This window comes from Oryx dammah, unplaced genomic scaffold, assembly GCF_014754425.2.
Source record: "Oryx dammah isolate SB20612 unplaced genomic scaffold, SCBI_Odam_1.1 HiC_scaffold_13, whole genome shotgun sequence".
NCBI lineage: Eukaryota > Metazoa > Chordata > Mammalia > Artiodactyla > Bovidae > Oryx > Oryx dammah.
The window spans coordinates 2,984,039-3,011,479 of NW_024070197.1; the positions used below are offsets into that span (position 1 = coordinate 2,984,039).

Sequence of the window (27,441 nt, forward strand, 5' to 3'; positions counted from 1 at the left end):
CGTTCTGACAACAACAACAAAAAATACCTACAAACATTGCCCAGTGTCCCTGGGTGTCAAGTGTCCCTGACGGTATCCCTGGGTACCCTAGTAAGAAACACGGATCTTCAGTGACCTAAACTCCATAAGACTTTTTAAAATTTTCTGCACAAAGTGAGCTATAAGACAAGCCACAGGCTTTCCAATTTGTAAGAACTTTGTTTTCAAAACTCAGCCTGCTTCTCAGAGGCCATGCCATATAGGGTCATTGAGTCTTCTTATTGTTTCCTTATTTATAAATAGATAAAAATAACAAGACAGCAGGGAGGGGGGTAAACTGCTGCAAAGTGTCCATCAGAATGTATTTAAAATACCCAGCAGAGGGTGTGACCCAGACACTGTCCAACACAACCTCCCTTGATTATGTATCATTTTTTTAAAATGCAAATCCCACCCGTGAGTTTGCACTCAAGTAGAAGGCTGAATTTTGACTCACTCAGCCTTGCCTCAAATAACCTGAGCACTCCTGACCCATACTCAATTCTTCCATCATCTATTCCCTTGAGATCCTTACCTAGCCATGTCCCACTAAACACTGGTATCCAAAAGTCTCATTTAAGTTACTGTGGGGGCTTTCCTGGTGGCTCAGTGGTAAAGAATCCACCTGCCAGTGCAGGAGATGCAGGTTTGATCCCTGGGTTGGGAAGATTTCCAGAGGAGGAAATGGCAGTCCACTCCAGAATCCTTGCCTGGGACATCCCATGGACAAAGGAGCCTGGTGGGCTAAGGTCCCTGGGGTCACAAAGAGCAGACACATACATAGGGAAGAAAAACAGAAGGAACGCACATGATCACCTATGAACTTTATAATATTTTTTCCTAGACTAAGTATGCCAGAAATGAAGTTTACTCTAAGTAAGCTGTTGGGTGTGTGAATAAATACAGCATCAAACAAAGTGCTTTCTTTTTATTATCCTTGTGAGAGAGAACATTTTAACATGAAGTGGGTATGTGACTTGAGTGGATATTCCCAGAAACCAGAGAGTGAAAAACCAGTGTTCAGTTCTACAGTCTGATCCAGTGACTGACATTTGACATTCTGGCCTTCAAGAGCGAGATGTCTTAGAGATGTCAGGTCACCCTCTTTGGGGACACGTAAGAGAAATATCTCAGTGTGTTCAGGAAAAGAAGTCACAACATGAGGATCTGGTTGTTCTGGCATCATTGCATTCGATGGTCAGTCTGGGATTGCTCTCCTTCACATCCTCCAACAGCCTCTGGATTTCCACGGTAGATTTGTCCATCTTCAACCTGACCATCTTTAAGGAGCCATGGTTCTGTTTTAAAGCCTTAAGGAGCACCACGATGCTACTCTGTCCCCAGGCGTTCTGGCCCAAATCCAGTGTTTCCAGGCTCCGGCTGCTGACTAGAGCAGAGGCGAGATGCTGGCAACTGAACGGGGTGATGGAGCAGCCCCAGAGCCTGTAGAGGAAGTAGAGAAAGCCAGTCATGTAAGCGTGTTCTTAGTGGAGAGGGTGGCCAGGCACACCCTTACTCCCTGGAGACTTAGTACGGAAGACATGAAAGTTATATTCTTCGTGGAGCTTATTTTAGCCACATTAGGTCATGCTGTCTTGAAGACGGGATAACAGTATTAGAATAAAATAAATAGGATTAATAAAAACAGAGGAGGGTTAGGTAGATTGGTGGTGGTCCATGAATTCCACATTGGAAAGATGATATGAGAAAAAAGTAGAATACAGAGTGAACCATGATGATAACTGAGGGGTTAGAAGCCAGTATAGCTGAGATGCCAAGCTCACAGGGCAGCAGACAGCGTGGCCCACTATTACATAGAGTGAAGTCAGTCGAAAGACAAAGACAAATATCATATATTAACACATCGATATGTATGGAATCTAGAAAGGTGGTACTCATGAACCTGTTTCCAGGGCAGCAATGGAGACACAAAGAACAGACCGGTGCACACAGTGGAGGAAGGAGACGGTGGGACGAATGGAGAGTGTAGCACTGAAACATACATTACCGTATGTAAAATTAGACAGCCAGTGAGAATATACAATATGACACAGGCAGCTCAAATCCAGTGCCCTGTGATAAGATAGAGGGGTGGGATGGGCTGGCAGGTGGAAAGGAGGTTCAAGAGAGAGGGAACATACATATACCTATGGCCAGTTCATGTTCATATATAGCAGAAACAAACATGATATTGTAAAGCAATTATCCACCAATTAAAGATAAAAGTTTTAAAGTATTCAATAAACAATTTTAAAAAAGGAAAGAGTGGCTCATAACTAATTATAGGATCCTATAGACTCTTGTTGGAGAAGGCAATGGCAACCCACTCCAGCATTCTTGCCTAGGAAGTCCCACGGACAGAGTCTGAGCCTATTGGGCTACAGTCCATGAGGTCGCAAAGATTCAGACACAACTTAGCAACTGAGCACATAGACTCTTGTAGGCTATGTTGGGTTGGCCAAAAAAGTTTATTTGGTTTTTCTGAAAGCTGTTATGAAAAAACCCAAGTGAAAAAAAAGCCAACACAAAAAAACCTTCAGATTTTTATCCACAGTGACCCAAGAAACTTTTGTGTCTTGAAAGACACGTGCTGTGGCCTGGCTTGCAAGCTGAAAGACATCTCAGGGTGATGGACTGAGACCCAACATCAGGAAATCAAGAATCAAAACCCACAGACTAGTTCAGAGACAATGGCATAATCTCTATGATGCACTGACTGAGGCAAGCAGAGAAAGACATATCATATGATAATGCTTATATGTGGAATCCAAAGAAATAGTACAAAAGGGCCTATGCAAAACCGAAGTTGAGCCACAGATATAGAAAATAAATTATGGTTACCAGAGGGGGAGTGGGCTGCAGGGGGTTAAATTGGGAGCTTGGCATTGATACAGACACACTACTATATATAAAATAGATAACAAGGGCCTACTGTATAGCACAGGAACTCTACTCAATACTCTGTAATAACCTATATGGGAAAAGATAACTAAAAAAGAGGGGATATATGTGTAACTGATTCACTTTGCTGTACAGCAGACATTAGCAAAACATTGTAAATCAACTATACTACAATAATTTTTTTAAAAAAAAGAAAGAAAATGAGCTATAATGCCATAAAAAGACAAAATTCTAGTTGTTCATTGCTGGCAAAAAAGAAAAACCAAAAATATTTTCAAACATCTTTAAAATGAAGAAAACAACTTACCCTAGACATTTCAGGTTACAATTTGGTTTCTTCAAAGCTTCATAGAGAAAACACAGTCCGGTGGCTATGGGGTTGAAACCCAGGTCCAGGCTGGTGAGGCTGGAGTCTCCTTGGAGAAGCTTTGAGATGTACTTGCAGCCATGTCTGTTTATGTTGCAATGACACAGCCTGCCAAGATGGTTGTATGAAGAAATTTGATTATCCCTCTGTGATATATACCCTGTGATGTGGCGGTTACATCCAGCTATTAATACTTATTTTCTATCTCTAGTCGCACGCTTTCAGGGAGACTTGTACATAAAAACACGCAAATGGAAGGACTTCCCCAATGGCCCAGTGGTTAAGAATCTGTCTTGCAATCCAGGGGACACAGGCTCGATCCCTGGTCGGGGGAACTAAGATTCCACATGCTGTGGAGCAACTAGCCCCCCCACCCCGCACTGCAACTGCTGAGCCTGTGCTCCATGATGCAGCCAAATTAAATTAATACATTTGAAAAAAAAAAAAAAAACATGTACATGGAATGATGAACGTTTCCACCCTGCCTAGGTGGTAGAGTGTTCAGCTGGCCTTCATCTGCCCCCTTTCATTTTGGAGAAAAAGACATACCTGAGATCCAGGTTTTCCCTCCATGACAGCACGTCATGCAGGTGAAGGGGTCTGGATTCAGACAGATCTGAGACAGAATGGGAAGCCTCCTTTCTCTCCTGCACAATCAGGTCCTTGGGATTCCATGCTCCCTGTCTCGTGTTTTATTTCAAGCCCTGTATTTGTCCCAGCATAACTCGGTACACCGAAATCTTCATGTTCCTGACTTTAAGAGGCTGTGTTTCTCATTAAAACACTGTAGACTCTCCAACAAGCTTAGATGCCTACAGATCCTCCTGACCACAGAGAAGTATGCTCCCATGATACAACTAGACAGGTCTCCCCTGAATACCTTGTGCCCCAAGCATGGCATAATAGCAACAGAGTAGAGTCTGAAGTTACAAGACAATGAGCAGGTGGATGTTAACTGGACCAAAAGATGCCATGCTCTGTACTGTGTGAGACCCTAAAAAACTCATACTTGAACCTGGGGAGCTTGGGGAGAGGAGCTGAAGCAAAATCTAAAATTTCAGGTTTTGACAGCCTACGAAATGAAGGTTTGGTCAAACAATGCCTTTATGTTTTTAAGATAATGATCGTTGACAACTCAATGTATACAGGGGGCTTCACACCTACTACAAAGATGTGACCATGGGCAAACTCAGTGACTAAACTTTGGTTTTCTAATTAGCTAATTAGCACAACTGAAATAAAGGTAACTATGGCATGTGCTTGTAAGGATTTTTTTTTTTTAATTCTTGTAAAATTTAGTAGAATACCTGATGCACAGTAAGTACTAACTATCAGACACTTTTTGTTGATTAGACACCTAAATCAACTCTGCCTGTAGAACAGGAAAGTCTAATGTACATGCTGCAATATTTAAGATAGACAACCAGCAAGGACCTACTGTACAGCACAGGGAACTCTGCTCAGTGTCATGTAGCAGCCTGGATGGGAGAGGAGTTTGGGAGAATGGATACATGTGCGTGTATAGCTGAGTCCCTTCACTGTCCACCTGAAACTATCATAGCATTGTTAATTGGCTATAACCCCCAATATGAAATAAAATGTTTTGAAAAAAACTATCACAACATTGTTAGTTGGCTATATTCCAATATAGAATAAAGTTTAAAAGTAAAAATCTAGGAGGCTAGATCTCATGTTAAGCATTCTTACAATAAAATTAGTAATCACAGTGAAAATGAAAATACATTTTTAAAAATTCAAAAAATGAAAATGATGAATTCTTAAAAATTCAAAAAAAGAGGGCAATCTGTGTGACATCATACAGGAAGTTTTATATTCTTCTAATGAACACTCTTCTAATGAACACTAATCAATAACCTCAGATATGCTGATGACACCACCCTTATGGCAGAAAGTGAAGAGGAACTAAAGAGCCGCTTGATGAAAGTGGAAGAGGAGAGTGAAAAAGTTGGCTTAAAGCTCAACATTCAGAAAACGAAGATCATGGCATCTGGTCCCATCACTTCATGGCAAATAGATGAGGAAACAGTGTCAGGCTTTGTTTTAGGGGGCTCCAAAATCACTGCAGATGGTGATTGCAGCCATGAAATTAAACCAGTACAGTATTATAAAGTAAAACATAAAATAAAAAATAATTTTAAAAATTTTTTTTTAAAAAAGATATTTACTCCTTGGAAAAAAAGTTATGACCAACCTAGATAGCATATTCAAAAGCAGAGACATTACTTTGCCAACAAAGGTCCGTCTAGTCAAGGCTATGGTTTTTCCTGTGGTCATGTATGGATGTGAGAGTTGGACTGCAAAGAAAGCTGAACACCGAAGAATTGATGCTTTTGAACTGTGGTGTTGGAGAAGACTCTTGAGAGTCCCTTGGACTGCAAGGAGATCCAACCAGTCCATTCTGAAGATCAGCCCTGGGTGTTCTTTGGAAGGAATGATGCTAAAGCTGAAACTCCAGTACTTTGGCCACCTCATGCGAAGAGTTGACTCATTGGAAAAGACTCTGATGATGGGAGGGATTGGGGGGCATGAGGAAAAGGGGATGACAGGATGAGATGGCTGGATGGCATCACCAACTGGATGGACGTGAGTCTGAGTGAACTCCGGGAGATGGTGATGGACAGGGAGGCCTGGCATGCAGCGATTCATGGGGTCGCAAAGAGTCGGACACAACTGAGCAACTGAACTGAACTGAACGAACACTATTGAGACAGAAATGACCTTTTCCTTTATCTCTCTCTGCCACTATAAACTGAATTCCTGATTCTGCTTTCAAGTCTTAAACCCTACTGTGTAACTCAATCCACTCCTAATTACTGGCAGATTTCATGTGAATTTTCAGAATATACACAGAACATCAGACCTGAGAATTAACTGCTTATCTTGAATTCTCAGAAGAGAAAGAGGCTGGCAGGTCAACCTTACTCTTTAAAGACATGCAGGCATTAGCATCTGTTTCTACCTGTTCTTTTCCTAATTTTCACCAGGATCTTGCTGGTTTCATTCAAGAGGAATTATCAAGTGCTCCAGGGTCTGTCCTACTTGAATCCAGGTGTATACATACAACAGAGACACACACACACATAGAAGCCAGCAGGGACTTACACCAAGGTCTGTAGCTGACATTCAGGGTAACTCAAGCCCTCGCACAGAGTCTTCACCCCGCCATCCCCAAGGTCGTTCTTGGCCAAGCACAGGTGGGTCAACCTCTGGTTGACAATCAAAGCAGAAGACAGCTCCTTACAACAGGCTTCTGTAAGCTGACAGTTCTCCAACCTGTGAAAAAGCACCACACACGTGGTAAGACATTTCCAAAGTTCAAAATTCTTAGCTGACAAACCCTTCTTGAGAGTCCCGAACTACTCGATCCTATGCTAGTGATCAAAGCCTGAAGGACCAGGAATGAGAGAAAGGCAGGCAAACTTCCCTGGTGGTCCAGTGGTTAAGACTCTGCACTCCCAATGCGAGGGGCCTGGGTTTGATCCCCGGTTAGGAAACTAAGATTCCACATGCTGTAAGCCACTAAGACCCAGCACAGCCTAATTAATTAATAATATTTTTTAAATGTGGGCTTCCCTGGTGGCTCAGTGGTAAAGAATCCACCTGCCAAGGAAGGAGATGTGGATTTGATGCCTGGGAAGATCCCCTGGAGGAGGTCATGGCAATCCACCCCAGTATTTTTGCCAGGAAACCCCCATGGACAGAGGAGTCTGGTGGGCTATAGTCCATTGGTTGCAAAGAATCAGACACAACTGAGCACGCACACACACATTTTTTAAGCATGCATCACCCACCTGGGACCAAAAAAGGGAATCAGGACTCTCCCCCAGTAAGAAGTCCCATAAGGTTTGCCCTGTAAGTCTGGTCTCACCACTGCTCTTCTCTATGTGACTCCAGACCTAAGATGAAGATACTCCCCGGGAAAAGAGGGACTTACGACAATTTCTGCAGGATGCACTTCGGGTGTCTCAGAGTCAAACACAGCAATTTGACACCCTCATCCAGGAACTCACTGGCCGTGAGATCCAGGCATTTCAGGGACTGGTTGACTTTGAGCGCTGAGGAGAAGTCAGCCCACTGCCAAGTGGTGTCAGAACAAGACCCCAACCTGTGGGATAAACGGGGGCAAGTCATTCTTCTGGGAGGGCAGAGACCCTGTCAGCTTATTATCCTTCCCTGAAGACTCTATCTCTGACTCTCATCTCGTTCTACCCAACACGTGTCAAACCCTGGCCTGAACTATTAGAAAACAGAGCTCCTTTGTTTCCTCAAGTATCTCCATGCCCGTTGGGTCAGCACCCAGCCTCATCACTAAGAAGAGGGAAACTCCATGATACAATTCTGCGTGAAGTTTCGCCAACGTGGTCTGCTATTTTCTCAAACCCCATGTTTTATGTCATCTTTTTTCTTGAACTAAGTCTGTCCTAATTCCACTTATATTTTTTAATCAATCTTTACTGGAGTATAGTTGCCTTTATGATGTTATATTAGTCTATTGTATGACAAAATGAATCAATGATACATATCCATATATCCCCACCTTCCACTTAAATTTAAACGTGATTCTAATGGGAAAAAAGTTGATGCCTGATACTCAAACTTCAACTTCAGAAGTAATTAGGAAATATGCTAACTAAAACAAGGAGCAACAATTGGATACTTAGGCAGCTGGGTCCAAAGTTTGAAGTTTGTGTTGCCAGAATAATTGGAAACTTCTGTGGATCAAAATGAATGTGATACAGCTATTTTAGAGAACACTGGGGCAATCCATTAATCCATCACATGGGGTCTGAAGCTCAGCTGCTCTTGCAGATACAGATCAGAATACAGGACTTTAGGACAAGCTTGTTTGAATCATGGCTCTGCCCCTTACTACATTCACAATATTTACAAGTTATTGTTGTTATTGCTCAGTTGCTAAGTCATGTCTGACTCTTTGAGACTCCAGGAACTGCAGCACACCAGGTTTCTCTGTCCTTCACTATCTCCCAGAGTTTGTTCAAGTTCACAAGTTAGTTGAACTTTTTAATATTCTTTTTTTCCTTCATCTCTACTTTGGGGAGAGAGGATACCTTTTAGGTCAATCAAATAAAGAATATAATCAATCCATACTCTGCCTACTAGAATATATGTCATAAGTAAACCTGGAGTTCTTAAAAACCAGTACCTTTCCTCCCTCTAAGTTTAACCTATTAAAAGGACACTGTAAGTTAACTTAAATAATTTGAATACAAGGCAAAATGTAAAGTGTGTCAAGTCAATGAGCAAAACTAGGAGACTGTGCACCAGCCATTTGTCATTTTGAAGATTTGGTAATCCACTTAGAAACATCATTTATTGAGGGCAGGAGGAGAAGGGGACAACAGAGGATTAGATGGTTGGATGGTATCACCAACTCAATGGACATGAGTTTGAATAAGCTCCTAGAGTTGGTGATGGACAGGGAAGCCTGGCGTGCTGCAGTCCCTGAAGTCACAAAGAGTTGGACACAACTGAGCAACTGAACTGAACTGAACAGAGTAATAGATTTTTTTCTAATTTAATGAAATTCTGAGTGTTTCTTTACATTCAGGGCTCACTATTCATTCCAGAAGACTAGCTGGCTGGGGGAAGATTATTGGCTAACATACCATCAATATTCTATTAATATCTGGGAATATGCTCCCCTGTTTAGCATGGTGCCCAATCAGCATGGCAATCTGCTGTTTTGTTCAGAACTCACAGTATCCTTATGCTGAGGACAGCAATGACATGAGACCTACCGCAGATACTGAAGATTACATCTCGGATGCTTCAGGATCTCACACAACAGCAGCAGCAGCATCTTATCACCATGGACACTGCCTTCCAGAACCAGGTGTGTCAGCGTCTTCTTACCAACGAAAGCCAGACAGAAGTCCCGGTAAGCACTGGCAGGAGAGACATTTTTAATCCTGAAAGTGAAAGTATTAGTCACTCAGTTGTGTCCAACTCCTGCAATCCCAGGGACTCTACCTTGCCAGACTCCTTTGTCTACGGGGTTCTCCAGGCAAGAATACTGGAGTAGGTAGCCGTTCCCTTCCCTAGGGGAATCTTCCTGACCCAGGGATAGGGAATATAAAAAGAAGGGGTTCTGTTTTGCATGTTGTAGATGGATGGTGCTGAGAACACAGAGTACAGGAGAAGTCACAAGTCAAGATGGGGACAGGGAGACATTTCATGCAAAGATGGGCTCGATAAAGGTCAGAAATGGTTTGGACCTAACAGAAGCAGAAGATATTAAGAAGAGGTGGCAATAATACACAGAAGAACTATACAAAAAAATATCTTTGTGACCCAGATAACCATGATGGTGTGATCATTCACCTACAGCCAGACATCCTAGAATGCGAAGTCAAGTAGGCCTTAGGGAGAATCACTATGAACAAAGCTAGTGGAGGTGATGGAATTCCAGTTGAGCTATTTCAAATCCTGAAAGATGATGCTGTGAAAGTGCTGCACTCAATATGCCAGCAAATTTGGAAAACTCAGCAGTGGCCTCAGGACTGGAAAAGGTCAGTTTTCATTCCAAACCCAAAGAAAGGCAATGCCAAAGAATGTTCAAATTAGTACACAATTACACTCATCTCACATGCTAGCAAAATAATGCTCAAAATTCTCCAAGCCAGGCTTCAACAGTACATGAACCATGAACTTCCAGATGTTCAAGCTGGATTTAGAAAAGGCAGAGGAATCAGAGATCAAATTACCAACATCCATTGGATCGTCAAAAAAGCAAAGAAAATACCAGAAATAAAAACATCTACTTCTGCCTTAATGATTATGCCAAAGCCTTTGACTGTGTAGATCACAACAAACTAGAAAATTCTGAAAGAGATGGGAATACCAGACCACCTGACCTGCCTCCTGAGAAATCTGTATGCAGGTCAAGAAGCAACAGTTAAAACTGGACATGAAACAACAAACTGGTTCCAAACTGGGAAAGGAGTACATCAAGGCTGTATATGGTCACCCTGCTTATTTAACTTATAGGCAGAGTACATCACGCAAAATGCCAGGCTGGATGAAGAACAAGCTGCAATGAAGATTGCCAGTAGAAATATCAATAACCTCAGATATGCAGATGACACCACCCTTATGGCAGAAAGCAAAGAAGAACTAAAGAGCCTCTTGATGAAAGTGAAAGAGGAGAGTGAAAAAGTTGGCTTAAAACTCAACATTCAGAAAATGAAAATCATGGCATCTGGTCCCATCACTTCATGGCAAATATATGGGGAAACAATGGAAACAGTGACAGACTTTATTTTCTTGGGCTTCAAAATCACTGCAGATCGTGAAGGCAGCCATGAAGTTAAAAGACGCTTGCTTCTTGGAAGAAAACCATGACCAACATGACCAACCTAGACAGCATATTCAAAAGCAAAGACATTACTTTGCCAACCAAAGGTCCATCTAGTCAAAGCTATGGTTTTTCCAGTAGTCAGGTATGGATGTGAGAGTTGGACTATAAAGAAAGCTGAATGTTGAAGAACTGATGCTTTTGAACTGTGGTATTGGAGACAACTCTTGAGTCCCTTGGACTGCAAGGAGATCAAACCAGTCAATCCTAAAGGAAATCAACCCTGAATATTTATTGATGCTAAAGCTGAAACTCCTGTACTTTGGCCACCTGATGCGAAGCACTGACTCCTTGGAAAAGACCCTGATGCTGGGAAAGATTGAAGACAGAAAGAGAAGGTGATGACAGAGGATAAGATGGTTGGATGGCATCACTGACTCAATGGACATGAGTTTGAGCAAGCTCCAGGAGGATGGACAGGGAAGCCTGGAGTGCTGCAGTCCACGGGGTCACAGAGAGTCAGACACGACTGAGTGACTGAACTGAACTGACTTATATAATTAGTCAATGGAATGAGCTCTGGAAAGAAGAGGACAGACCCCTAGTGGAAGCAGTATATGATGATGAGAAGGAAGATGGAATTGGATGGTAAAGGGTTTGATGCTCTTTGCTTATGCTGATCTTCTGAGAAACTCTATCCTTTTTTTTTTTTATTGTAGGAGAACAAAATTTGTCACCCCTAAATGTCTCTTTGATGTGAAGATTATTTAAAGTTGAGAATAAATAAGGACTGAAAACAATCGGGAAGACATTTCGATCTTTCCCCTAACTTCCTGAAGAATTTAGATAGTTCTGTTCCTTTAACCAGGCTTCCCTTGGTGGCTCAGTGGTAAAGAATCCACCTGCCAATGCAGGAGATACAGATCCGATCCTTTGTCTACCAAACATTTGATTTCCATCTCCAAGTATATTGCCTTCCTCCCTTTGAAGTCCCAAACCACAACCCTCATCATCCTTTATTCTCTTTAATGGAAGATTGTAGTTAACATGAAGATTTCAGTCACTGGGGTAGCTGCTCAGTTTTTCTAGGTCTCTCCCATGTATAGATGCTATTAAATGTTTGATTTTCTTTTCCTAATCTGTCTCATATCAATTTCATTTTCCAACCAGCCAGGAGTGTAGAGAGAATTTTCTTCCTCTCAGGCAGTATTATGTCCTTTATTTCTTTCGGCATTCAGTCCACACACAACTTTTCCTCCTCCTCAAAGCCTGACTTTTTCTGGTAAAAAATAAACCACTTCCTACCATATCCCCATGTAGTCATTTGCATTTGCATACACAGTTTTCCTTCAAGCTACAGCAAGTTATGGACTATAAGTCAGCAAATAAGTTACAGACTCCTTGAACGGATGGACCATTAAGGGCTGCGTGGAGGACTTCTCCAGTGGTCCAGTGATTAAGAATCTACCTGCCAATGCAGGGGAAATGGGTTTGATTCCTGGTCCAGGAACACTCCACATGCCAGGGGACAACTAAGCCCACGTACCACAACTACTGAGCCTGCACTCTAGAGCCCATGCTCTGCAACAAGAGAAGCTATCACAATGAGAAGCCCCCGATCTGCACAACTAGAGAAAGCCTGTGCAGCAACAAAGACCCATCATAGCCATAAATAAGTATTTTTTTAAAGGAACCATTTCGGTTCTCTGTATTCTGACCACCTGGCTGGATGGAGCCTGATTCGACATTCCAATACTGCTCTCACATTTTAAATCCCCATTGCAGTCCATTGTTGGGGGCCAGCGTGAGGAACTCCGCCCATGGCAAAGGTCATGAGGAGGGAGGCTTGGCATACGCAAAGGCGTGATCAAACCTCAGGAAACCCCCTGTTCGCGAGCATCTACCCCAAAACCAGAGTCTGTCTTATGCTCTCGCCTACACCTCTGACTTTATGGGGGGCTCTCCCCCATAACCATTTTTCTTGGAGAAGGAGTAAACATGCGGCTTCAAGGCAATTAAAATTCCTGGGCGTGACAAGAGTGTTTCAGCTTACAGACTCCTCTGAAGGTTATCTAGCCCACTGGTATAGGTTTGTCCAGCCACATGTGATTGTTTACAGCCTCCAAATCTGAGAGGCACGAGATGTTTTAGACTTACCAAAGGCAAATTCTTTTGGGGAGTTAGAAATTATTACTATAGTGAGTTGGTTAGGAATTATATTGGTGAAGGGTTTTTCATTTGTTGGGCTGATGTTTGCTGCTAAATCTCCATATTCCCTGCCCTTATAATGAATATAACTAACATATAGGAGAAATAAGTATTAACCTTTAAGCATATAGGAGAGATAGGTATTAACCTTTAAGATTAATCCTGTTAACCTTGGGTTAAATAAATTCCTTTCTTGATTGTAATTCACTACACCCTCACCCTATAGGAATGCAACTTTATCTGGAGGGTGGTGCCTGGTTAAGAAAAACCACCCTTGGAAGAAATAAGGTTTTTGGTTATCAGAAAGAAAGGGTCATAGAATGTCAGCAGGTCTCACTCATGGCCAGAAGATGATGTAATATCCCTAAGACCCCCGTGTGACTCGGTATTCATCCCTATGTGTAACAAAAGGTATATAAGCAAACCCCAAAATAAAGAAATCGGATCAGTTTCCGGAAAGACTGATTCCACCATGTCGCTTCTTTCTTGCTCCCGTTTCTCTGGCTGAAATTCAGCCTCTTTTCTCCACTAATTCTCCTACTACACTATCCGTTTCTAATCTCTCTATATATCTGTAATTAAATATGTATTTTTCCAAAAGACGCTGATGCCATCCCCACCTTCGAATTCCCTGGATCCAGAGGGGCTGGTCCCCAGTAGTCCATCCTAAAGGAAATCAGTCCTGAATATTCATTGGAAGGACTGATGATGAAGCTGAAACTCCCATACTTTGGCCACCTGATGCAAAGAGCTGACTCATTGGAAAAGATCCTGGTGCTGGGAAAGATTGAAAGCGGGAGGAGAAGGGGACAACAGAGGCTGAGATGTTTGGATGGCATCACTGACTCAATGGACATGAGTTTGAGTAAACTCTGGGAGTTGGTGATGGACAGGGAGGCCTGGTGTGCTGCAGTCCATGGGGTTGCAAAGAGTCAGACATGACTGAACTGAACTGAACTGCAGGATCAGCTGCCACTTACATGACTTTCTGGAGATGACAGGTGACATGGGTAATCTGCTCGCAAAGAATCCTCACCGAGGAGTGACTCAGGAAGCTTTCCTTCACATCCAGAAAGTTCAGGTTCTCATTTGAACTAAACACAGAGCAGAGATCCACCCAGAGTTGGAGAGAATGATGGTCGTGCTGTGACCTAGAAGAAACGCACACACAGGAACGTCTATGAAAGAGAACCATCAACAAAAGGGCAGGGGTGGTGGAAAACCTGGTGAGCTCTTCAAAAGGTACAAACATCCAGTTGTAAGATAACAAAGTCCTGGGATGTAATGGATGGCATGGTGACTATATTTGAAAACAAAATTTTTGGAAAGAACTGGTGGGGGCAGGGCAGGGGGGAGGAATTATATGAGATGTCTAGAGCGTGCTGAGCCCACATGTCAACAATGACACTAAAAGTGAGGTTCCAAAGCCCCCATTCCTCATCTGAATATCGTGTTTCTCAGCTTTAATGGTGATGTGGCAGGAAGAAATTTCAGTGAGAACTCAGACCCTCAACCAGAAGGAGTCATAGGAGACTCTGTCCTCTTCCTAAAACAGTGGGAAGCTGAAGATGGGAGAACTAGCAAAGTTAAAGAAAAAAAAAAAACTGAGTTCTTACATCTCATTCTGAGGGTCTGATTTCAATGCAGAATCATTCTCCAGGAATATCTTCCTTCCTACCTGCAGTGAGATCTTCTGTAAGTTGGCACAATGTTTAAGACAGAAGGAACACTGCATTATTTCAGATGTATTCGTCAAGTGAATGGACATCTCCTTGACGTGGGCCATGGCATCTTTCACGAGCTGCTCCTCCTGAGACTCGTACAGACAGCTCAGAACCTCCTTCGTGTCCGTCACCGAGAAGGATTTCTTCCCATGGGGCATCAATGTGTATTTCAGGAGCTCCCACTTGATCTCCGTTGATACCAGACAGCCAAAAGTCGCCTCCAGCTCCATGGCCCGTCTTTCGTTGCAGAGACCAAACAGGAAGTACCTGACGTGGGTCAGGCTGGGGTTCTTCAGCCTTTCCGCCTTGGACAGCAGTTTCCCCACATCCCCAACGTGCCACCGGCGGCCGCCCCCCCCTTCCTCCTCCTGCTCTTCCGGCTCCAAGACATAGAACATGGCGGCCAGAAAGTGCTGGACGCTGAGATGGATGAAAGAGTAGCAGGCCTCGCCGTCTTCGCTCTTCTGGAGAATATTCCCGTCCAGGAAAGGAGAGAGGGCAGACCGGTCCACCCCAAGTCGCCTGAGGTCTTCCCCATCGAACACAGAGCTCCGCGTCCACACGCCCTCAGCAGCCAAGAGGCACAGGGGCTTGAGCGGAGCCTGGAGGCCCCGCCTGGGGCCGCCGCCCTGCGGTGGGGGGAAGCGGCTGCAGAGGAAGCGCAGGAACAGGGCCGTGGTGGTCCGGCAGGTGGAGGCGAGGTCCTCCCCGCTCTCCATCTGCTGTCTCAGACAGGTGCAGACCATCCAGCACACGGAGGGCGCCGAGCCCAGCTGGAACAGAGCCGCGTTGTTCTTCATCAAGTCGAAAGCTCGCAGGGCCCAACTCTCCTCCTCAAAGTGTTTCAGGAAATACGCCTTCCGGTCCTCCTCCAAGAACCCCTCGATCTCTATGAAGAGCGGCTGTTCTGTTAAGAGTCGCAGCTCCTGCAGGGCGCCCGGTCGGGTGGTGATGAGTAAGGTGGCCTTAGGTAGCATCTTTCTCTTCAGTAAACTTCCCAGGAGGACGGGCACCGGCTTCTGCTTCTTCCAGTCGCCACATATGTCGTGGATGAGCGCCCCCGAGGGGACCTGCAGCTCATCAAAACCGTCGAGGATGAACAGGACTTTCTGTGCCCGGGCCAGGATCGCCGGTATGTCGTCCTGCACATGTGGCCAGTTGGCAGATATCAGCTCTGCAAAGGTGCACGTCCCCCTGTGGTTGAGCCCCTTGCAGCTGAGGTAGAAGGCGGAGTTGGAGGTCTCTGCCAAGTTGTCCTGTGTCCAGTCCAGCATCAGCTCCTTGGCCAGCGTGGTTTTCCCAACGCCGGCAGGACCATGCAGCACCATCGTGAGTGGGGTGGACTGTGTGGGTGCCTGTGGGTTCAGGTATGTTATCAGCTTGGGGCTTCTCTGGGTAGTGTTGTAGTGGAAACCACCGTCATCTCCTGACCACAGTATATCCTTCCAGACGGAGAATTTCTCCATCGTATTTCTGTATCTCCTCTTCACCTATATTGATGTGCAAGGGGAGAGCATTGAGGTGAAAGTGATTATACTCAACTGGAACATTCATACTGTAAAGGACCAGCTTTAGGGAGGAAGAAATGGGCTTCCCCCCTCCTGGGTTCTTCTGACTGGTCTAAGAATTAAATTGACATGAGATGGATTAACAAAAGAATTTTAAAAAAACATTTTAATAACATATACAAGAACGAGAACCCAGGAAAACTGAATTAACTCACCAAATGGCTGAAACCCCCCTCTTAAAAATTATCTTCAGCTTAAACAAAAAGAGGCTGCTGAAGGTAATAGCTTGGGACTCAAAGGGAAGGAAGGAAATACAGATGAAGATGGAAAAGCAAATGTTTGGTAAAGCATTGTTTGTGGGGCCAGCAGAGATGCTGGGACCCAGGGAAGACTGAGCGCCACGTTCTGCTGGTTTCCCCTACTGTCCTCCACCCATGTTCTTTGCAGACATCACTAGTGATACAGACCCTGTTCCCAGAATCATGGTGGTGGTGGTTTTAGTCACTCAGTCGTGTCCGACTCTTTGCAACCCCATGGAACATAGCCTAGCATGCTCCTCTGTCCATGGAATTCTCCAGGCAAGAATACTGGAGTGGGTTGCCATGCCCTTCTCCTCTTAAGCCCTATCCCAGGCTATAAAATCAGAATCCCTGGAGATGGGTTCAGGAAACTGTTTTTAACAAACCTTCCAGCTGATTATGATAAATGTTAGTTACAGGATCGTGGGCATAGGGAAACAAAGACTAAGGTTCTCACAGTTGCTCAAGTTGAAGCCAAGATTATATCCAGGAGTTTCACTCAAAAATCTGTGCTCTCAATCACTGACATTTTCTCACTGAAGTGAAAGTCACTCAGTCATGTGACCCCATAGATTATACAGTCCATGGAATTCTCCAGGCCACAATACTGGAGTGGGTAGCCTTTCCCTTCTCCAGGGGATCATCCCAACCCAGGGATCAAATCCGGGTCTCCCACATTGCAGAGGATTCTTTACCAGCTGAGCCACCAGGGAAGCCCAAGGATACTGGAGTGGGTAACCTTTCCCTTCTCCAGCAGATCTTCCTGACTCAGAAATCAAACCAGGGTCTCCTGCATTGCAGGTGGATTCTTTACCAACCAAGCTATCAGGGAAGCCTCAGTGAAACAAGAAGGAAGTAAACAAAAATCCTTACATCCTCGTGCATTAAATAGGCAACACTCAGGGATGATTCACAAGATGAAAAACACGGTTTAGTAAGTACATGGTGGGGTGGGGTGGAGGTACACCCAATCAGAAGATTTATTATGCAGAATATTTCAAAACACAATGTATGATAAGGGCTCATGATCATTAGAAGATATTTAACATAAAAACACTCATGCAGGGACTTCCCTGGTGGTCCAGTGACTGGGACGTTGCTTCCGATGCGGGGGTTGCAGATTCGATCCCTGGTCGGGGAGCTAAAATCCCAAACGCCTCACAGCCAAAAAAAAAAAAAACATAAAAAAAGTAGTAGAAGCAATATTGTAACAAACTCAATAAAGACTTAAAAATAGTCCACATCAAAAAAAAACTTTTAAAAAATTAAAGTGTTCATGCTAAAATGCTAAATCAGAAGAGCACAATAATTGAAAAACATCACCACACCTGAAATGTGCCAATTAAAGCAAAACAATCAGAAGGGGGGAAATTCCATAGGAAGTCATTGGCAGCTACCCCCGTCCAAGTCTTTTCTCCACTTAATAAAGAGAGAGTTCAGCTTGAGGACTGCAAAAATCCTTCTAAGGGACTTCCCTGGCACTGGTTAGGACTCGGTGCTTCCACTGCAGGGGGCATGGGTTCCAAGATCCCACAGCCTGCTGCTTAGCCAAAAAAATAATAAAAGCCTCAGGCCAGCCATTAAAGCTTGCAATGTTCAGTGCTACAGACTCCACCAATAATTGCCACTGACTTAAAAAACAAGACAGAGAAACAGGCTGGAGAGTCAGTACTCACCTTGTTCCAGACAGGACTCAGTTGCAGCCTGTGGGTATTTCACACAAATGAAATCTCCAATAAGAAAAGTCCCTCACCAGCCCATGCTCTAGGATTGGCCCCTAGGCCCCAAGGTGAGGGCTGGACTTCCTGCCCGGGGTGAAATGGCCCTCCTACTAACAGTGGCTGGTTCTCAATCTTGAAAATGCAACTCACATTGCAATCACCCAGGTCCTACCCTTGGTGATTCTAATTGAATTGGTCTGGGGTGGGCTTTTAGGAAGCCAGGAGGCTTCAAAAGCTCCTCAGGTGATTCTTACATCCACCAAAGTCCTTGACATTCCCCAGCAAACTGAAACTGATCAGAGGCCAGACAAGAAATTCAAGCATGGCTTGACCGGGGTACCTGCTGCATCAGGGGAAAGTGAGAACAAGAAACAGTTTCCCTGGACAGCTTGCTTATTCCTGAGGAGGGGAGGGTGAGCTGGTTCCTTATATGGGGAGAGGGTAGGCATGTCCAGGGGTCGGACTGGAGGGGTGGCTTGCATGGTTTGCCAGAACTAAAAAGCCTCCTGATGAAAGTGAAAGAGGAGAGTGAAAAAGTTGGCTTAAAGCTCAACATTCAGAAAACGAAGATCATGGCATCCAGTCCCATCACTTCATGGGAAATAGATGGGGAAACAGTGGAAACAGGGTCAGACTTTACTTTGAAGGGCTCCAAAATCACTGCAGATGGTGATTGCAGCCATGAAATTAAAAGACACTTACTCCTTGGAAGGAAAGCTATGACCAACCTAGATAGTATATTGAAAAGCAGAGACATTACTTTGCCAACAAAGGTCCGTCTAGTCAAGGCTATGATTTTTCCAATAGTCATGTGTGATGTGAGAGTTGGGCTGTGAAGAAAGCTGAGTGCTGAAGAATTGATGCTTTTGAACTGTGATGTTGGAGAAGACTCTTGAGAGTCCCTTGGACTGAAAGGAGATCCAACCAGTCCATTCTGAAGATCAGTCCTGAGTGTTCATTGGAAGAACTGATGCTGAAGCTGAAACTCCAGTACTTTGGCCACCTCATGCGAAGAGTTGACTCATTGGAAAAGACCCTGATGCTGGGAGGGATTGGGGGCAGGAGGAGAAGGGGACGACAGAGGATGAGATGGCTGGATGGTATCACCGACTTGATGGACGTGAGTCTGAGTGAACTCTGGGAGTTGGTGATGAACAGGGAGGCCTGGCATGCTGCAATTCATGGGGTTGAAAAGAGTCGGACACGACTGAGCAAATGAACTGAGCTGAACTGAAGGAGGTGCTGAGTGTAGGGGACGTGACACAGGACTCTGCTTTTGCTCCAGGCTCTTCAAAACTGGCAGTTGGGCTTTTGAGTCTCTTTGTATCTTTTGTCCAGAATTTGCCCCAACTGCACATGTACACAGTTATTTTTAGTCCCATATAGTTTCTTTGTGGCTTCTTCAGATGGCTCAGTGGTAAAGAATCCCCCTGCCGATGGAGGAGCCGCAGGAGACCCGGGTTCGATCCCTGGGTCAGGAAGATCCCCTGGAGAAGGAAATGGCAACCCACTCCAGTACTCTTGCGGGAAATCCCACGGATGGAGGAGCCTGATGCAATCCGTGGGGCTGCAGAAAGTCAGACTTGACTTAGCGTCGGAGCACACACGCAAGTTTCTGGGGGTTTTTTTTGTTGGTGGTGGTTTTTTTCATGAGTCAGGTTTGTTTGTTTGTTTTTACCAGCTTTTGAAAACATAATTAACAAATAGACATTTTATATATTTAAGGTGTACTATGTGATATTTTGATATATGTTTACACTGTGAGATAATCACCACCATCAAGCTAGCACATCCATCACTTCACACACACTGTGTGTGTGTGTGTGTGTGTGTGTGTGTGTGTGTGTGTGTGAGACAGAGAGAGAGAGAGAGAGAGAGAGAAGTGTTTTCTATTTTGCCCTGATTTGCTGAAATTGGAAGATCTTTGGCCAGAGACTTTCTGGATATTTTCACTCAAAACATAGGAGAAAAACCTTGATTACTGTTGTCAACTTTTCTGTTTCCCCACAAAATAAACTACATAGTATTTTGTTTAGTCTTATCAATCAATAAGCGTAAGCAAATGGGAATTGAAATCCTATCTTGCCATGTATCAACCTACTATTTATAAACAGTATCTAGCAATTCAATACTTCTATGCACACACGTACAATACAAACCCTGAGAATGTATTTCTCTTTCACTCTGTAAAAAGTTGCATCTCTCATCCTCTTTTCAACACTCACACTTATGATCCAGAAATGTTGAAATACAAATCCAGTCAATGTATTGATGACTAACTTCACCAATAAACAGTGGGTACAAATTAAACCAAAAATGGTGTTATTTGGAAGCCCATCTCATAAAGAATGGGGACACAGTCATATACTCCTGAGAGAGATGAGAGCTGTGCAAATTAAACAAATGCCCGAGAAAACTAATAGCTACCAAAACAGGTTATGTTAGCCCTGGCCTGCAGTGCCATTCAGCATTTTAAAGGATGGTTTAACAGCCTATATAATTAAAGGGAAGTATCAATGATTGGTTTTTAAATGAAAATTAATAATAGTGTTAATTTTTATTAATAATAAAACTATTATTTTGTTAATAATAAAATTGTGGAACAAACTATTGCTTAGAACCATTGTAACAACATTGCACATATTACACCCTTTAAATCTCATAAAATTTATGAAGTAGGTACTATGATTATTTCAATCTTTTGAATGCTAAACAGTAATGTTCAGGGGAGTTCTCTGGTGGTTCAGTGGTTAAAGCTCTGGACTTCCAATGATGCAGGGGGCACTGGTTTGATCCCTGGTCAGGGAACAAAGATCCCACATGCCACCCATCACAGCCAAAAAAAAAATTTTTTTCAGTAATGCTCAATTAGCTGTAGAATTATAATTGGCTGATCCAGGATTCAAATCAAGACAATAAGGCTTGCCAGTCAGTGCCTTGAACTATTAGCTAAGCCCAATGCTAAGTAACCAACTAAATTACCAAGTGTATAGTTGTTTACTCACACATTTGTTGCTGTTGTTGTTCAGTGGCTCAGTCATGTCCGACTCTTTGCAACCCCATGGGCTGCAGCACGCCAGTCTTCCCTGTCCTTCACCATCTCCTGGAACTTGCTCAAACTCATGTCCATTGAGTCAGTGATGCCATCCAACCATCTGGTCCTCTGTCATCCCCTTCTCCTCCCGCCTTCAATCTTTCCCAGCATCAGGGTCTTTTCCGGTTACTCACATGCACACACATATTTCGGAATTCAGAAAAACAGCTGGAAAAAATACAATCCCATATGTATCCCTGGAATCATACGTGTTGTGAGCCAGTCTTTACATGATTTTATTCAATCATCCCATAACCCTACATGTGCTCTTAACATTCTCATTTACGAGTGAAGAAATTAAGACTGAAATGTCAGCTAACATCCCAAAGTTCAGATAACTCGTGGGTGGCAGGGGAGAGGGGTGCAATTAAACAGCCTTCTGTTGGAATAAGTGAGTTTGGGGAGGGTAGACCAAGCCCGCAAAGGTGGTCGGATATTCAAAAGAGGAACTCCATGGCCTGAACATAGCTCTGGTTAAGTTGATAAGAAGCCACAGTTGCAAAATACGTCAACAGCCTGCCCAGTGCTGTTACAGCTGACTTAAGCCAGGCCGTGGGTCTCTGTAAACAGGCAGGTGAAGGTCACAGACAAGGCAGGACTGTTAGCCTGAGAAGGAGAAATAAAACCCACCATCTAAATCGCCTGCTTCTAACTCACAGCCTTGGAGAAGGAAGTTATGGAGGCCAGGGGGAGGGATTGGGGGAAGGATAGTTAGGGAGTTTGGGATCAACATATACAGACTGCCGTATTTAAAATAGAGAACAACAAGGACCTGGAGCACAGGGAACTCTGCTCCCTGTTCTGTGGCAGCCTGGCCAGGAGGGGGCTCGGGGGAGGACAGATACACGTAAAGGTAGGGCTGAGTCCCTTCACTGTCCACCTGACACGCTCACAACAGTGTTCGTCGGCTGTAACCCTAGATACAAAATAAAAAGTTGAAAAATAAATAAATTTATTCTAATCTGGGTCTCTAAATGCTGCCATTGGTGACCACGTAGATGAACCTGGAGGGCATTCGGCTAAGTGAAATTAAGCCTGACGGAGAAAGTCACATGGTGAAAGCCATCACCTATATGTGGAATCTTAAGAAGCTGAACTTGTGGAGACAAGAGAGTGGAAGAGTGGTTCCCAGGGGCTGGCGAGGTGGGGAAAAGGGAGACACTGGCCAAAGCCGCAAACATCAGCGATTCTGATGCCTGACTGGTTATCAAACTGAGAGCATGACTCGACTAGGAAAGGACTGAACCTCACCCCACAATGGATAAAAGCCGTCGTACTCTCTACCGGGAGACGACTGGCATGCTTCCAGTCGTATGAAGAATACTGGCATTATCACGTCAAGTGAAACCCTGATTTTCCCATGTCTGTATCCAAAAGGGAAGTGTGGCTGTGTGCTTTTGTGCTTAGACATTCAGTTGTGTCCAACTCCTTTGTGCCCCCCATGGACTGTAGCCCGCCAGGCTCCTCTGTCCTTGGGATGTTTCTTGTGAGAGTAATGGAGTGGGTTGCCATTTTCCTCCTCCAGGAGATCTTCCTGGCCCAGGGATCGAACCTGCGTCTCCGTGTCTCCCGCACAGCAGGCGGATTCTTTACACACTGAGGCATCGGGGAAGCCTGGAGTATCGTTAAAGGATGTGTTTTGGAAGCCAGGTTGATGAGAAGCAGCGACTGTGGCTTTCCCCTCTGTCAGTTTAGCTAAATTTGTATTACGTTTCCTAGAATTTTCTTCCCCCTCCAGCTCTGGGTTAGGAGTGACCACAACAGGAACTGATGCAAGGCGCCGAAGGTGGAAGTGAAGCTGCGGGCCTACTGACACGCAGATGCTGAATGTGATCACACTCAGGGGGGCCTGTGTTCAGCCCACACACCTTACATGAGACTTGCCGGCCCACCCACTGGTGCAAACCCACAGCCAAGCCCAGTGCCTCCAACTCCCCCAGCTCCTTCAACGAGGCCAGCACCTGCACCGCCTTTTTGAAGACCTGTGATGAAGAGCCCTAGGCTTCATTGAGACAGGAGCCAGAGATGGACAGGTTGACACTGGTTTTCTCGAGCACTCCAGTTCTGCCCCAGTCTACCCCGCCGCCTCCTGCCCAACACAGCCAGGTTCACCTCTCAATACCCAATCTGCCTGACTTTTCATGACATCAGAAGGACCACAGATGATACCACCACAGTGGCCTTCCACAAACTTCTTCCTCCGTAGTCACAGTCCCATCAAGTCCCATCCCTGTAATAAAGCCTGTATTCCATGTCGTGGTAGTCCTTAAGCCCTGAGGGAATTGTAACTGGAAAACTGGAAAAGTTTTTAGATCTACAGTGTGACTACGTGTGTCTGTTCATGCGCGCTAAGTCTGGTCTGACTCTGTGTGACCCCATGGACTGTAGCCCGCCAGGCTCCTCTGTCCATGGGATTCTGCAGGCAATAATACTGGAGTGGATTGTCATTCCCACCTCCAGGGGATCTTCCTGATCCAGGGATTGAACCCAGATTGCAGGCAGACTCCTTACTGTTTGAGCTACCTGGGAAGCCCAGGGTGTCATAAGTTATCTTAGATTTTTGGCAAAGATAGCATTATGACAGTATAATAGGGAATACTTTAAATCAATGATACGTGTATATCCAAAATAGGTGCCATAACTATTCAGTAAGGTTCAGCCAGAATGAAAGTTTAAGAACAAAGTCGTGACTTAACCTTATGTGTATGTGTGTGTGTGTGTGTTCAGTCGCTCAGTCCCGTCTGACTCTTTGCAACCCCATGGACTATACAGCCAGCCAGGCTCCTCCGGCCATGGGCTTCTCCAGCCGAGAATACTGGAGTGAGTTGCCATCTGCTCCTCCAGGAGCTGTTCCCAGCCCAGGGGTCGATCCTGCATCTCCTGTGTCTCCTGCGTTGGCAGGCAGAATCTTTACCACTGAGCCACCTGGTGTGTGTGTATCTCACTTAGGTTCAACATTCACACCAGTGGATGATCGATGCTGCCATAATGTTGGGAATATTGCAAAAGTGGGTGGTGATGGTGGAATAATTGTTACCAAGCTCAGATTCAACTGCTCGCCACTCAAAAACCAGTACTGGAGGGCTTTTCCTGGTGGTCCAGTGGTTAAGACTTCATCTTCCAACACAGAGGGTGCGGGTTCCATCCCTGGTTAGGGAGCTGAGATCCCACATGCCTCATGGCCAAAAACAAACCACCACCAAAACATACAATCAATATTGTAACACATTCAATAAAGACCATTTTAAATGGTCCACATCAAGCAATATGTTTTTTGGTTTTTTTTTTTTAAGAAAAAGTACTGGAGAGGCAAGTGTTGGTAGAAAGTGAAAATTGCTTTAAGCAGAAGGCCAGCCATCTGGGAAGAAGACGGACCCATGTCCCAGAATCCACTCCACAGATTCTGTGTGGCTGAAACAGCTTTTAAAAGCAAAAAATCTCAGTGAATCATCGAGGCAGGTTAGTCCCTGCATCCTTTTCCAGCTGCATGCTGACTGTCTGACTCTTCATGATCTTTCTTCTTTTTATAAGATTTTTTTTTTAATGTGGACCATTTTTAAAGTCTTTATTGAATTTGTTACAATATTGTTTCTGTTTTATGTTGTGGTTTTTGGCCCGTAAAGCAAATGGGATCTTAGCTACCTCCTTCAGAAGTCAAATCCACAAGCCCTGTGTTGGAAGGTGAGGTCCCGACCACTACACCACCAGGGACTCCCACGCGATCTTTCCTCAGAAGTGATCTTGCCCGTGGGATCAGCCTGAGGGATCCCTAAGGAAGTAGAGAGCAAGTCACTCTTTAAGGACTTAATTCTTCGTTCTTCTTTTAATCTAGGAAAAGAATATACAGGATTGGCAAGACACGGTGGGCATTCTGTAGAGCGTAAATCAGCAGTTAGGTTAAATTGGCTAGTGCTCTCATTTCTGTCATTACTCATTGGTCCTTCTAGGGTTAGGGGAAACCAGAATGGGCAAACAGGAAAGGGCAAAAGTGTTGCACTCCTATTGACTCTGCAACGATCTCTCCAGCAAGGTCTGTTTTGGACAATTTCCATATACCATGTGATTGTAGCTTTGGGGACTCTTCAACACTCCCCCAGATTTGCATATTAAGAACTGGAATGCAGCGTTAAGAGGCCAGGGCCCTTAATACACAGGAGATTTCAGAGCAATCCCCACAGCGGAATTTATTTCCCTCCTGTTTTCACATTGAGAGTCTCTTACCCCTTGCATTATGTAAAGATTAAAATGCTGACACAGGGACTGGGGAAGAAAGAGAGGAATCAGATTAGACCAGTGATAATCTGACCCAGGAAAGTTATGACCAACCTGGATAGCATATTAAAAAGCAGAGACATTACTTTGTCAACAAAGGTCCATCTAGTCAAGGCTATGGTTTTTCCAGTGGTCATGTATGGATGTGAGAGTTGGACTGTGAAGAAAGCTGAGTGCCGAAGAATTGATGCTTTTGAACTGTGGTGCTGGAGAAAAGTCTTGAGAGTCCCTTGGACCACGAGGAGATCCAATCAGTCCATTCTAAAGGAGATCAGTCCTGGTGTTCATTGGAAGGACTGATGCTAAAGCTGAAACTCCAATACTTTGGCCACTGCATGCAGAGTTGACTCATTGGAAAAGACTCTGATGCTGGGAGGGATTGGGGGCAGGAGGAGAAGGGGACGACAGAGGATGAGATGGCTGGATGGCATCACTGACTCGATGGACATGAGTTTGAGTAAACTCCGGGAGTTGGTGATGGACAGGGAGGCCTGGCATGCTGCAATTCATGGGGTCGCAAAGAGTCGGACACGACTGAGAGACTGAACTGAACTGAATATGACCCACAGGTAATTGGACTTGCCTGGGGGTGTGGCAGTTAAGAACGTTCCTTGCAATGTAGGGGTAGTGGGTTCGATCCCTGGTTCGGGAACTAAGATCCAACATGCCACGTGACACAAGAAAGATCCCTCAGGCTGAAGTACAGATGAGGAACGTCTTCTTAAGGGCAGATACTTCAAGCGTCACCCAGAGGAAGTAGGGGCAAAGAGGATGCTGACTGACTTTGTTCTCACAGCGAGAGCAGAGAAACAACCTCACTTCCTGGAGATCTGTGTCTCTTCTAACAAGTCCGTTCAGCATCATCGAGGCCACCACTCAGCCTGAACGCAGGATCATGTCTGTGGTTCCTCCCTCGCTGCTCTGTCTTGGTCAGTCGGGGAGAGAGGGTTGGGTACAAATAGATGGCTAAGGAGGGCAGGGCTGGTGGTTCTTTAAGGCTGGGCTGTTCTCACCGGGTGTTTCTTTCCAGGGTTGTGTCTGAGCCAGAGCACGTGGGCACAGACGGGTGAGTGTTCAGGATAATACTCCTGAGGACCCAGCAGGGTCTAAGCCAGGTATCAGCTCTCTAGGCTGCTGGAAAGAGGGGACTCAGACTTTAGAGCAGGGGCTGTAAGAGGGGGAGAAACAGAAGGGTGGAGGGAGAAACGCTTGTGTGTCTATTACCTGTTCCCTGTGTTCTAGGAAATCTCCCCCTGCCTCGTATCACAGCTCTGCCTGGATCCACAGTTCCACCTAAGAGTCCTGTGACCCTCCTGTGTCAAGGACCTAGACAAGCTGAGGGGTACAAGATAACAAAAGTGGGAAGTCCTGGGCCCATGGACAAAGAGGAACAGATCACGCCCAGAAAGACCAACACTTTGAGAATCGCAGAGATGACAACAGACAAGACAGGGCTGTACCACTGCTCCTATCAGAGAGGAGGCCGCTGGTCCCGATTCAGTGACCCCCTGCAGCTGGTGATGACCGGTGAGGGGGTCACAGAGGCAGAGGAGCCGGGACTGACCCCTCTGCTGAGGGAGGACCAGGCTTCAGGGACAGGAAGCAGGAGGACAAAGCCTTGTCCTTGGGGAGGTCTCAGGGATGATGCCGAGAAACTTCCTCAAGGGGGAGGGAGGCAAGGAGGGGAGAGAGACCAGAGCCATGTCTACTCCCAGGGGACAAAAAGGGACAGGGCCTACGTGACCCTTACCTTCATCGCTGAACTTCCTTCTCTCTCAGGAGCTTATGAGAAGCCCTCCCTCTCCAGCCTGGCTGACACAGTGGTGGCTCCAGGGGAGAATGTGAAGTTGCAGTGTTTCTCCAAAATCAACCATGATGTATTTATCCTCACCAAAGAAGATGGAGATCACATCACCCAGAACCAAAGCTCCGCCCCCCAGGACAGGGGACGCCAGACCATCTTCCTCTTGAATCCAGTCTCCTCCACACAGGC

General features: G+C 45.0%; 2 protein-coding genes and 1 non-coding gene across 6 annotated transcripts in view; 2 read left to right on the plus strand and 1 right to left on the minus strand.

Annotated features, from left to right (window-relative positions):
* Positions 1-945: 945 nt before the first annotated feature.
* NLRP7 (NLR family pyrin domain containing 7) lies at positions 946-21,322 on the minus strand. The gene is made up of 8 exons (XM_040253786.1): positions 21,311-21,322; positions 14,447-16,044; positions 13,811-14,008; positions 9,067-9,237; positions 7,242-7,412; positions 6,410-6,580; positions 3,227-3,394; positions 946-1,461 (listed from the first exon to the last, which is right to left on the minus strand). The coding sequence occupies exons 1-8, from the start codon at positions 21,320-21,322 to the stop codon at positions 1,158-1,160; spliced, it is 2,793 nt and encodes a 930-aa protein (XP_040109720.1). The 3' UTR covers positions 946-1,157.
* Positions 6,729-6,801, plus strand: TRNAG-CCC. Its single transcript has one exon. It is a non-coding gene; the product is annotated as a tRNA-Gly (tRNA).
* Positions 21,323-26,147: 4,825 nt separating the features above from the next.
* The window catches only part of LOC120871897 (leukocyte immunoglobulin-like receptor subfamily A member 5), a 7,779-nt gene continuing 6,485 nt past the window's right edge, over positions 26,148-27,441 (plus strand). Inside the window, exons 1-4 of one of the 4 annotated variants that reach the window (XM_040251904.1) lie at positions 26,148-26,377; positions 26,479-26,514; positions 26,691-26,975; positions 27,228-27,439. In XM_040251904.1, coding sequence (XP_040107838.1) covers positions 26,344-26,377; positions 26,479-26,514; positions 26,691-26,975; positions 27,228-27,439 — 567 coding nt within the window. In that variant the 5' untranslated portion in view covers positions 26,148-26,343. The remainder of the gene's footprint in view (positions 26,378-26,478; positions 26,515-26,690; positions 26,976-27,227; positions 27,440-27,441) is intronic. The other 3 variants (XM_040251906.1, XM_040251908.1, XM_040251905.1) reach the window with 3 other exon arrangements.

Excerpts from the sequence above, each read along its gene's own strand:
- NLRP7 (XM_040253786.1), bottom strand. Across the intron at positions 14,009-14,446 it reads TCAGACCCTCAGAATGAGAT|ACGTTCCTGTGTGTGCGTTT; the intron begins GTAAGAACTCAG and ends TCTCTTTCATAG. Across the intron at positions 1,462-3,226 it reads TGTAACCTGAAATGTCTAGG|GCTCTGGGGCTGCTCCATCA; the intron begins GTAAGTTGTTTT and ends CTTCCTCTACAG.